The 13825-nt window shown below is 36.0% G+C and overlaps 1 protein-coding gene across 1 annotated transcript in view; it reads right to left on the reverse strand.

Annotated features, from left to right (window-relative positions):
• Positions 1-13825, reverse strand: part of LOC111055480 (LIM domain only protein 3) — a 180983-nt gene that overhangs the window by 50142 nt on the left and 117016 nt on the right. Inside the window, exon 4 of the mRNA XM_022342696.2 lies at positions 13570-13695. Within this exon, the coding sequence (XP_022198388.1) occupies positions 13570-13695 (126 nt within the window). The remainder of the gene's footprint in view (positions 1-13569; positions 13696-13825) is intronic.

The following is a 13825-nucleotide window of genomic DNA, read 5'->3' on the forward strand; positions in this document are numbered from 1 at the left end:
ACATTCAAATTCGTAGGACTTTCTGCGTTCTGAGATCTAGCACATAACTGCAGGACAAGCCGGCTTTAATTAGAATTCAGTTATTAAGCGCTTGAACGACAGGAGGCGAGCATGCAACCCGCTTAACACGAAAGCCTCTACCTCTACGAAGCCTCTCCATGCTCCTCCACTTCTATACTCAACTACATTTCAGATGGTTACGAGTGATAGCAAAGGAATAGAGCGGCCACACGCACTCAAGTACTGACCAGTGTGTATAGTATTACACGATTACTATTTCAAAGCTCAGAACTTGAATTTGAAAGCTCACATACTCTACTCGTTGTGAACTTGAAAACTTCAAACAGTGATAGAGAGAATTGATTCGGAAACTTTGAAAACACATAGCTACCTATTCATCATCTATTGTTCACATCAAGCGTACAATTCCATTGGATCTGTTCTATGGATGAAGGGTCTTGATGGAGTTTTTATTTTCTTATCCCGAATTGTAACACATAATTTCAAATACTCGTATACCGCCGTAACTTCATTTCCAATTTCTTGCGAGAATTCTTTGATTTGTTAAGATAGGAGAGACTCGTTATAAAGTAATTTATTTCTCAATATTTTCTATGATCAAATTGTCTTGGGAATACTACATGTGATGTGAAATAGTAAGATCATATTCAAGTATAAGCAGTAACAAAAAATGATTGATAACGTTATAGCCTTCGATAATTATTTTTTATTGAAATTTTAATGGAATTGAATTGATGTTATTGAACTCTTTTAGTTTAGTATCGAACTTATTATTAGTAGCTACACATGTTGGAAGATTAGCGCTTATTAGTTCTATTGAATATAAGTTCTAATTGGTTCTATTAGTTCTATTATTCGCTAATTCACTAGTTCGTTAATAGTTCTATCAGTTCTATTGATTTCTGCTATCTTTTGCTTCTGCTGAATTTTATTGATACAATTAAACGTGAATTTTATCCTCTTGAAAAATATAGTATTCTATCCTTGTTAAGTTGTAGATGTATATTCCATTCATCCAATTATTTCTTAGGTTGGAGCATTGACATTCTTTTAGTTTTCTAACTCTATATAGGAGTTGATAATACCGCTTCTATAAAAACTAATCAATGAATCTACCTGTTAATCTTCCTATCCAATTTTTTTGTCAATATACATGTATCATGAATGTGCATGTTGTGATACATCAGAAGAACGTTAGAATATTGATTGATTCTAAAAATATATATCCTATAGGCCTACTATTAAACGAGCAACTTCTGTTTATATGTTTGTATTTCACCGGATCTCGAAAACAGCTCTAACGATTCTCACGAAATTCAGAACATAGTTGGTTTATAATATAAAGATTCGATTGCACTAGGTCTCATCCCTGGGAAAACTCGCTAGAGGACATTAAAAGGAAAATTATTATTTAGTCTTGAGAAAACTGCTGATAATAATTATTTCGTCTTCTGTTGGTGATGGAAGTGAGTGAGCGAGTTCATGTGTGTGGGACTGTGACAAAAAAATGACTCAGCTGTTGAACTTTTGTAATCATTCAATCAGGTACTTAGTGCCGGTTGCAAAAAAGCCTTTTAATCCTGATTAATTCCAGTAGATCCATCTTTTTGAAATGATATTCTCCGATTCGATTCACGTGAAGTTAATCAGGATTAAAATTTAACCGGCTATTGTGCAACTGGGCCTTTGTGACGGAAATTTTGCATTCCACTGGGAATTAATCTCGATTTACTGTGATTAGATAGAACATTTCTGTATGAATGTTATGAATGTTGTTATAATTTATTCTTTCGTAATACATTTTTTATGCTTTTGTACTCCAGAGCGGAGCTTGGCCCCCAATATTCCATGTTCAGTATAACAACCTTTCAGTAAACCTTTTAACCCTTTCAGTATAACATTATAAGTTTTATAGCTAAAAATTTGAAAATGAGAACACTAACAGAGAATATTTTTTAGAAATTTTTCAAAAAAAAATTTTTGCACTCGGATCATCCGGATCCGAGATCTGGATGGTGCTATATATAGTACGCTGTGACTGACACTGGACTCTGGTTATCTTATTGAGTAATAGGTTCAATGAAGTTCTCATGTTGAGGATAGTATAAATGTATATATAATTATTGTTTTCTATGAATTTAAACATGTTATTTAATTGTATGTTATTGATGCATCAATATTAGATTATTAATTAAAAAATATAAATTTGAAAAATCAGTTCAAAAAAGTATTATTTCGTATGGAATTGTGCAAAGCAATTACGCTGCTTTGATATGCACAAATATACTTTGCATTTTGCACATAGAAAGTACGTTTTGCCCTTGCAGCCCTCATTTTTGCAGCGATCTTGCGTTGTCTTGGTACTAACTTCTGGCAGGTGATGCATTCCATCATACCTTACATCCATCACAGGTTTGATGGCGGCTACTCTCTTGTGGTGAATTGGTACAGATGTAGATGGATCATCACCAGATGGCCTCCCCCTTTTTTTTGTCGGATTTTTTCCACCAATAATTAGAGCTTCAGCAACATATTGTCGGAAGTGGATGAGGTCCATTACTTCTTTTGAAGGTAGACATTGTTTGCTTGCCTCCTTCCTGTATTCAAGCCATGAATTGGTGATGGCCAAATCCAATCCATGGGTGAACATCCTAAGTGTCCACTTCTTACTCCTGATAAACGTCCTGTACAATGCAATTAGGAAATCTAGCTTGTCTACTCCACCCATGCTGGCATTGTACAACTGGACACATTCTGGCCTTGGAACCTCAATATACTTACTCTGTTTCTTGTCCCAACGACGACAGTTATCAATATTACCAGTTCCAATGAAATTTGAGCCGAGGGTGACACATGAATTATCGGACCATTTTGTGAGGACAATTCCATCTGCACTATGGACTTCATCCACGGATCCTCTAGGCATCTTCTTCATTTCATTGTCTGATTTCAAGGGAGGTTTATTGAATCTGTCAATACGGATTGTCCCCACAGCATAAATGTCCCTCTTCTGCAGCCACTGAAATAGATTGTAGGAGCTAAAGAAATTGTCAAAATACACTTGACAAGATGGAGAAAGTCTCTCAGATAGCTGCATGACAATAGCTGCCCCCAGACCAAATTGTGCAAGCTCACTTTTGATTTCAGTGGTTGAGCCCTGATATATAAGGAAGTCATACATGGTACCACTCTCACCACACAAGACAAAAATTTTTACTCCCCACTTTGTTGGTTTGTTCCTTATATATTGCTTCACATCTAGAGACCCTTTGAAAGGAACCATTTGCTCATCGATGCTCAGCTTTGATTCTACTGGAAGTTCCTGACATCTCTTTTTCAATTGATTGAAAATGGGCCTGACTTTCCAGAATCTATCGTTGTTAGCTGGCTTTTCATTTTCTTTAGTCACATGAAAACATGTTCTCAGTTTGAAAAACCTATTTACAGTTATTCCAGATTCTGCAATTAGTGGAATCTGGAATCGTGGTTCCCAATACATTCGCACTCTAGGGTAACCAAGATTACCCATGGCCAAATGTATCCCCAGGAATATTTTTATCTCCTCCACTGAGGTGGGATTAAAATGTGCAATATGCTTGCTGACAGCATAATAGTTGGTACAATCCACCATTTGTGAGATAAGTTCATTAGAAATATATTTCTGAAATATTTCTACAGGATTCAATGATCCATCCATTTCATCTTGTCTTTCTTCATAATTATTTCTTATTACAGGAGTATATTGTCCCCTCATCCATTCTATATTCTTTTTGTCAGTCAGGCCCATATCTCTGAAATATGATCCTTGAAATTCCTTCAGTGATTGGCAGGTACTCACTTGATCTGCGGTATCTTCCTCATCAATATTATGACTCACATTGACAGCCTCACCAGCCTGTGAACGACGACTAGCTCGTGGGCGACAAGGGACAACTTGACCTTCCAAAAAATTGCTGGTTGATGCAGTTGCTATAATTGGAGTAGATCCATCTTTTTGAAATGATATTCTCCGATTCGATTCACGTGAAGTTAATCAGGATTAAAATTTAACCGGCTATTGTGCAACTGGGCCTTTGTGACGGAAATTTTGCATTCCTCTGAGAATTAATCTCGATTTACTGTGATTAGATAGAACATTTCTGTATGAATGTTATTATAATTTATTCTTTCGTAATACATTTTTTATGCTTTTGTACTCCAGAGCGGAGCTTGGCCCCCAATATTCCATGTTAACGATACAATGTTATTATAATATATTTCAAGAATTTAACACATGAATACTCTGTAATATCAATATATTGATAATCATCAAAGTGATTAAAATAACTTTAAATGATGTATTCATCCTGTGTTTAATCAATGGAATGAGCACATAATCATACAATGATATAGCCCATGGTTTTTCATATTATTGTAACATTTTATTGAATTTCATTTGTTTTGTCTTGTTTTGTGTGTTTCAATAAATTGAAATTGGAAAATTGATTGGAAGTCTGAGCTAATATTGATTCATATTGGATAGATGAACCGATTAATCAATGAATCTCTCACAAATCGGTGAATCTTGACATCACCTATTTCGTGATACCATTGTTTCCAGACGATAAATCACCTGTTTCCACTCCTACATAACAGTACCACTTACTACCCACTCACCTCACCACCAGTCTTTTAAGCACTTTGCACGTTGTTAGAGAACCAGTGAACTCCATGCGATTGCGCCCTATTAGCTCTTGTTCTGGCCATTGTTATTATTATTTGCATCTACTATTTCAGTTGACCACAGTCTATTATTAAACTCGAATGGGCTATAATTAGCAGTCTACGCCCACAGCCAGCGTTTACTGGCCACAATCAATGGCATAGTCCGGCTTCTTTGAACCGTTGAGCATGATCTCAGTAAAGCACGGTCATTCGGCCTTTCAGACATTGAGCGTTACTACCTCAAAACATGCAGTTCACTGTATCAATGATTTTCAAAGAGACATTTTACCAATGTGGCTATCTTCGAAGCAATAAACTTCGTTCGAAATGAATTATTGTTATGATACAATAGTAGTCTATTGAGTAAATGTAATTAATTAATTAATTGATTAATAGTAAATAATGTAACTGATAAACAGATAGTAGTAAATGATACACTACTGTAGTCTACACGTCTACAGTATTCGGAGGATCACAATGTTTTCTAAAAGATATGAATCAAGTTTTCATACATGAATAAGTTGTTACAAGGTATCAATAATTCTGAAATGATGGGCATTTTTCCAATGTATCTATTTTTGTATCAAAGCTCATCTGAAATGATTGAGATGATACATTAGCATTAGCATTAGTATTTGGAGAATAATCAGTTTTTTGAAGTTTTGGATGATCACAAAGTATAACGGATTGTTTTCAGTGGATAACTGTACAGTGAATAATGAACTCCTTGAAATTCACTTCAATATCAATTGTCTGAAATCATGAACAAGGTTCTGTTAAAAAAATGTTATGCATATTGAGTACAACCTTATGATTGATCTCATATTTACATCATTGTATTGAAAACATCACAAGTGAGTGTACTAAAAAGTCACAATATTGAAATCTTGAATTGTGAGATCCATAATTCTGATTCTGCTCTAAAATTCTGGATATGTCACTTGATTTCAATAATATGTCTTCTGAAAAGAATGGAAAAACTGATAACTATACGAGTCGGAAGTAAAGAAATTTCCAAATGGATTAATCTTTCATATCATATCATTAGTCTTACATTTCAAACAGTATACAATAACACTGGGTGATTGTTCTATTTCAACAGAATCATGCAGCTAGAAGCATTAGTATGCAGTTTGCAAGTTGTATTATATGACCAGAAATCATGACAGATGACAGAGACTGACAGTGCACAGCCTGCGTTACGGTTATGGCAGTTTGTTGGGTGCCCAGAGCCCAGCGCATCACTCCATAGGTCATGCGCCTTCGTCAGCAAATTCACATTGTCAGTGGAACGAGTTCAGTATGTGTCACGATCGAATCCTATTCACCCTTATAACAAAACATTCATTATGCGAAGCGGTGTCATTAATTAAATTAATTCAGTTAGCATTATGTTAGTGCTTGTCATAGGCTCACTGTCCGCTACGTAGGTTCACTGTGGCTTGGAACAGCATTCACCAAGCCCAACCTTATCCTGTTTTGCAAGCCTCAACTCGACTTAGCATGTTTGTTGCTATAAGCTGATGACTGCCCTCTAGTTTGATCCCTCCTTCATCCCTCAACTGACTAGCAATATCCCCATTCAGCAGTATCACTGTCAAGTGCGGATACATCTTATTCCGTGTTGCTGCACTCCACCTCGATACCGGGAAACGGTCTTTATTTAAGGTCTTTATTTTTATAACTGATTTTTATTTTTATATTTTTCAGTTTCTGATACCTGACCAAGGGTTTGTTATTGAAAGACAGAACACGCCTACCGAATATTCAACTACACTATTTGATAAATTCATAATAATTGATCGCACACCAAAATCACTGTTTTTATATAAGCAAACAATACCAGCAATATCTATCTTTCTCTATTAAGATGAAAGAATAGAAACAAAAAAATATGAGTTGAATAATTATTACAATGGATCTATTAAATAAATGCTCTGTATATTTCTAGATACCTCTCGTAACCTTGGAATCAATCAAAGGCTATACTAGTTCATTCAATGGACTTCGAATTTGATTGTTCAGTTATTTATTATTTTAAAATCAATTAATAATGATGAAGATTGAGAATGGAATGAATAATATTGAAATAAAGTGAAAATGAGTTTCTAATTGATTTGGATTGATCTTTATATCAATTTTCCTCCACTTTTGTCAGATGACTTTTTAGTGTCAATAACTAACTATTCAGCATTGGAAAAAGTCTAGAATAAGGTGCAAACAGAACGAGTGAAGATCCACTGAGTCAAGAGCCACTGAACAGCTGTATAATAATAGGAGCATTTACTTAGATATACAGTAATATATTATAGATATAGAAGACCGCTAGCGAGCTGAAATCTTCTTCTCGATCAGACCGTTCTGTTCGTACCCTTAGAATATCTCCTAGGGTCTATTTTCTCGAATGATTTGAGAGTGAATTTTATGATTTTTTACTTGAAAGGATGTTGTTTTTAATTTAATTATGTTGGAATCAATGTGAATTGTTTCTAAACACAATATTGGTTCTAGTCCAATAAAGATTAAATAAGTTTAATAAGTAGTACGTGACAAATAAGACGCAGGAAGGCTAGATCCCAGCGCACAAGACGAGAAAGTTATTGTGTTTTATAAACCGATAAATCTGACAAGAAACGATAGCCAACCACCCTGAATGAGTTTCTCGAGTACACATGGTGTAGCGATAGAGAGGATTGATTTACAACAAAGCTCCATGAAATCAATAAGTCTGGTGCTGATATTGAGAGAAGGGACCTTTGTATGGTAGCAAAGGATGTAAACTGCATCCAGTGACCTATGAGCTGATGAGAATGATATACCATACTTATCAAGAATCATATACTTCATATTGACAGAGGTAATAGATAGACTTGGTCCAGAACACGTTTAACTACCTACGCTCCTTCAAGTCTACAGTAGGGTTTCCAGCTTCTAGTCTCAATACGGTACATCTTTGAAATTCTCTTGAGTTTTATATATGTGAGAAATACTCCAAATGGATTTGATTGACAGTAGCCTAGATATCTCTATAAAACAGTGTTTTTCTCTACTGAAGCCTCAGATTGGGGAGAATCTGCTCAAAATCTGGTAGATGTTAGGTTCAAGGAATAAGGACAACATCCTCTCATCTCTCTTACTTCATTAGATGCAATCTGACGATGAAAGGGTAGACGAAAACATTCTTGCTCCTTTCAATGTGATATGAATTCCAGTCTGTCTATCATAACTAATATTGTATTCAGTATTCAAGCTTGGTTTGGGAATCAAAATGGTACTTCTATAATGATGTATTCACCAATGATAAGATCGTTACATAACAATGATGATTGTTAGCAAATAGGAAATTAAAAATATGAAAATGAAAATTATATATGAATAAATATGATTATTGAATGAATCATTAAAACAACTCCATGATTCCGAAGCGAATGCTCAACCGAAAAATATATTTTTTTCGTATTATGTTTGTCAGATATGATATTACCTTCCATCTCACGTCATTACAATTTTTTTTTGTCTTCCGTCTGTAACACGTCGAAAGAATGTTGTGAGTACAATCTGTGCACTGGGCGCATTTTACAGCTAACTTTATTTCTCTGTTAACGGCCCTGCAAATCCGGGAAACTCCGAACCGCGCCGACCCCTAGAGCCCTAAACGTAGTGCCAACATTAAATCAAACACCAAAACTCAGCAGAAACAGCACTAAAACTTCTTTTCTCTCACATGTCTTTCGTCAAAGTTGTCTCGTACTACAAAAGTCAATGAATGTTCATCCCTTTTACGGCTCATCGACTTGTTTATGAGATACAATAGTGTACAGATAACGTAAAATAGGGGTCGAAAGTTTTCCCATCAAAGCAATTGCTACGTTATGGGCAGTAATGGTCAAATAGTCATTTATGACTGTGATAGTGCCATGAGAATGTTATTTCTCACCTACAATTCTCTGTTACCTCAATCAATTTCCTCCACAATACAGTTCCAAACAACCATTTCCATGTAATTTAGAAATTATCCATTTTTTCATCAATCATAATTGATTTACTCCTATTGTTCTAAAAATATATTGTTTAGCAAAGGAGAAATATAATTCATGAGTAGAGTTACTATTAAGCCTTCTACTACGGTAGGCCTACACGCTTATGGATAGGTAAAAATAAAGGCAGCTATTCTATTCTATTCTATTCTATTCTTATGAGAAACATCTTATTATATTAAAGCTGCAAAGACAAAAAAATCACAGACAAAACGGCTGATTGTCACGAAGAACCCACCTCAAAATCAGCTAGGGAACGTACTGAAGGCTATGGGAAAACCTCCAAATCACTAAAATTTTACCCCCATGGCCCCCTATTGACCCCCAAATTTTTTGACTCTTGAAATCAGCTTCGCACAGAAAATTCGATGGAAGCTTTTCTGTTCAGCTCCCGTAGATAATTGAATAGACTTAAAACTTTGTCAAAAATCCACTTCAATTAAATGAAAAATAATATTTTACAGGAGCATATTTCCCGGAGATAAGCCTAAAGACATAGCTAAATTTCAACCAAATTCAAATGGCGACCCGGAAAATCGGGTTTTCAAAAAAAATTTGAAGTTTTCCCAAATGCGAAAAATTCTCAGCCAAAACTATAAGATCGCTGTGAAAACTGAACACTACAAGTTGCATACTACACTGGAGGCTATGGGAAAACCTCCAGACTTTCCAAATTCTTCCCCCCGGCACCCCTGTACTCACACAAATTTGTGGGACACATTTAAATTTGTTTCCCAGAAAAAAATTCATTACAAGCTTTATTGTTCAGCTCCCGGGGATAAGCCTGTAGCCAAAGATGAATTTCAACCAAATTCAAATGGCGACCCGGGAAATTGAGTTTTCATCGAAAATTTGAAGTTTTCTCAAATACGAAAAATTCTCAGCCAAAACTATAAGATCGCTGTAAAAACTGAACACCAAATCTGTTGCATACTACACTGGAGGCTACGGGAAAACCTCCAGACCTTCCAAATTCTTCCCCCTGGTATCCCTGTACTCATCCAATTATTTGGGACACATATAAATTTGTTTCCCACAAAAAATTTATTACAAGCTTCATTGTTCAGCTCACCAAGTTAAGTGGATAGCCATAGATAGCTAAATTCCAACCAAATTCAAATGGCGACCCGGGAAATTGAGTTTTCATTGAAGGCTGGCTTCACACTGTTGATTTTTTGCTCTGGCTACAGTTACAGTAACCGTATTCATTTCGCTTTCCGGCAAAGTAATGACCTCCTTTGCGCATGTGCCAACAATCTTCGTTTGGCACAGCATTCATTACCGGCGCTTACCTTGTAACAGCATTGTAATGCCTATATACACACATATATCCATACACGCATTAAAATGTTGTATTTAGACAAGGTAAGCTAAGTGCATAATTATATTTATGCGGAAGTTTGTAGTGTGAATGTAGATGTTGTGGAACTTTTCTAAGTCTATTCAATTATATATGCGGATGTATGGTGTTGCTTATCTGAATAGAGCATAATAATATTAGAGCAGCTGATTAAAAATTTAGGTGAACGTGAACAGTAATATTGAACACTAACTGACACTGAAAGTATCACTTCTTATGTTGTTTCCTAATCTATATTTCGGGATTTCGGGTACAGAACCCCCCCCCCCCCACCATCAACCAAAAAACCAAATTAGGGAGTTTAGGCAATAGCTAGCTTAGGTCTAAGATGATTCGTTCAAAGGCTCTTCACATAGCTCTTTCCTTAAACTTACCTCTGTTTTGGTGGATGTCACTTGTACTTTCTTTTCATTACATCACCATGAGTACATTTGTACATTTGAACTCCATGATTGGAACATTGAAACGATAGGTTACTTAGAAATAGTGGTAGCCGCTCATGTGCAAATGTTTACATTCACAAAAGGCGATTGGGCGGGCGAAGCCCGCCTTCCAGCCAGAGCACGAAGCGCGGAGGCTGCTATCCAACCCTATACAGTCATAAAAGGCGATTGGGCGGGCGAGGCTGCTAACCCACCCTACTGGAGCGCGAAGCGCGAGTCTTGGTTGAAGTTGATATTGATTCAGGTGGTAAGCAATACTCTTAATTGATAACCGAGCTAATCAGGCTACAGCAACATTGTCAACATACCATTGACATACATCGAGCTCTTATCAGTTGGATTGTATGGCAAGGAAATCCGGCCATTAATTAGTAGCAGGTCTAAATCATCTTGCGCCTGGGTCAACAATGGCCTATTAATACAGGATGTCGACAGAACACATTATTCTTGCCCGGGACTATTAATTGGATAGCTTATATGGATTTCAAACGTGGTCTATACCGACAGTGTATACAAGGGACATTATGTGTTGGTCTATATCTAGACGACATCTGATGAAAATGATGATAATGATGATGATGACGATGGCTGGCTTGTAGTCTGATATATTAGCCACTGATTAGTGGGATTAATAAAGCTAACAGAATGGCTTGCCTTATGTGCTTCCTGCTGAGAGCTGAGAGACCGCGTAGAGCAACTCAGGTTGCTTCTCAAAATTGGCATGCTCCCAGAGGGTGTTGTTACATTATCTCGAAACAAGAGTGAATTTATCATGTGCATGTGTTATGCTCTCACAATTAATCGATTACCCACTCGTTAATAAAACGTCTTCTAATTTTTTCCCAAAATTGTAATTTTAAGATTCGATTATTATGTTGATTTTTTTCGCGTAAGCTCATCATCATCCCTTATTGACAATCATAAACTCCATTGATCTATTCAAAAATGTTGAATCAAAATGTACACTTTTTGATACCACCAAATCTATATTCTCGCTACAGAATTTATTCAATGATTAGCCTCCTAGATTGGAGATCATTATGAGAACTCATTATTCCATTATTTTAAATACCTACAAAATGATGTTCCAATTTCCATTCAATTGATCGATAATTTTTATTGAACAAAATGAGGCATCAACATGAATGGTAAATTATCATAAAATATTATTTTTCAGATCAAGATAATATGTGTAAATTGAATTGTGAATTCCTTTGGAAGATACAGACTCTCGTATCTCTTTGGTGATTATTTGATTGTACACTACCACAGTATTTTTTCTTCTAAAAATTTTTTTTCAGTATTTTTACAATAAAGCACTGACCGGAAGAGGTAAACTGAGGATACTCCTTGTCCTATTTCTCTTCCAAATTTAGATATTCCAAGTCCGAAATGGGTTATGATTTCACTTTTTTGAAATTTATTTATGTGTTCTTTACATACAGTTTATAGACTTTTCACTATCAATTTGATTCGAATGAAAATTATCAAATTTGATTTTGTACTTTACGTAATATTATTTTTGGAAAAATTTATCATTCTCTCTCCATCCTTAATTCTTTGTTAAAGCTCGATATGCCAATTATTTTGAGGCCTGTACACCACTGGTTCCAATTCATCAGCTAGATCATACACACTAGACAAGCATGGGTTGGCTCCGCGTTACATCCGAATACGATGAAATTGTGCATCATCATAGTTAGTAGTTGCATAATTGTGATAGGCTCAGTCGTTAATTGAATGCAGCAATACGACTCAATAGCATCACTAACAAATATCGACATTTGTAGATAGATATATTGATGGGTAGGCCCCAATATTAGAACATGGCCGGCTAGTAACAGTATTACACCCACACATAGACACAGACGAATATACATACAAGTTATGCCAAACGTCATGCTCATGGCCATAATCCTGTTGAAGTTCGTTGTGCGTTGCACGAGGACTAGGAGGTCTATGAGGACTATGAGGGCCACGAGCACAATGGTGGACATAGTAGGGCTAATTAGTAAGTGTTGGACCAACAATCGAGAGGCTGGCAGAACACACTAATCATGACCTCCTCCGTAGTCGCATTGTTATATTAATTAAACGGTGTGTTTTGCAAATCCCAGTTGGCCAACATCTCGCTGCTCGCTGCTATCCGTTTTCCCCCCTTTCCAACCCCCGCCAGTACACTCCACATGCCCTCGCTCGTCGTCATGCAATACCAGTATTCTAGTAACACTTCCGTCATACGCAGTAGATTCAGCCACCCCAGCCATCAATAATGTTTACTTATAATCGAGTTATTGGATGAGACCCTTCAAAGGAGTAGGCAAGATAGATAATAGAGAACGTTTGGTAGGTATAGGTAGTGGGTGAGTGATGAACATATTATAATTCTGCATTGTAGAGAGTTTTTTAATTGTGAAAGTGGAAAGAGAATGAAATATTCCAAGAATTATATTTGAAGGCCTAAGAAATAATAAACGGATTTTGTAGCAAGAATGTAAGCATCAAGTGTAGAATCCATTCATTCATTATTTTCCTATGGAAAATGTGAGGGAATTTTATCAAATTTAGACATCAATAACTGAGCAATTCTGTCGATATCAATAGACTTCGAAGTTGTACTGACAGCACTAGAAATACCAATTATAGAGTATTCTTGAAAGTATGCAGTGAACACTAATATAAATAGAAGGCTTAGCTAGAGAGTTTGAGATTCTATTGGTGTTTGGTGGACTCTTCCAGTTTCTAGTACGTGTATCTGTTACTATACTTAACAGTTGACACAGCACTGTGTATCATCAATTCCAAAGTTCTTCTCCACCATTTTTGTACTGAATTCAATTCAAGGGAGTTTTTTCAATATGGTGAACCCTTGAAGTACAAATTTATGTTTTAGGCATTATGTGAAACTTATTTCCAACTTTTGCAATGCTTCTCATCATGATACTATACTTTAGAAACCTTATTCGATTCAAGTATAAAAAAGTGGATAGGAGGAAGAGCTAACCTGTGATTACACTGCTGACAGGCGAAGCATTCGAGATGATAAACGTTGTTTCTTGCTCTCATAACCATTTCGAAAGCTGGAATCACTTTAGAACAAGCGGCACAGTATCCGGTGCTTCCAAAAAGCCTGTGAACAAAGTGAGAATGCTACAGTATAATATGCTACAGAATCCATAACATTTCTTAAACTTTTCAAGCGGTTAACATTATTAGAAAAGAGTCCAGATCTACAATAGAGAAAGAGTGTTTATATAAAA

This window comes from Nilaparvata lugens, chromosome 6 (genome assembly GCF_014356525.2).
Source record: "Nilaparvata lugens isolate BPH chromosome 6, ASM1435652v1, whole genome shotgun sequence".
In the NCBI taxonomy this organism is placed as follows: domain Eukaryota; kingdom Metazoa; phylum Arthropoda; class Insecta; order Hemiptera; family Delphacidae; genus Nilaparvata; species Nilaparvata lugens.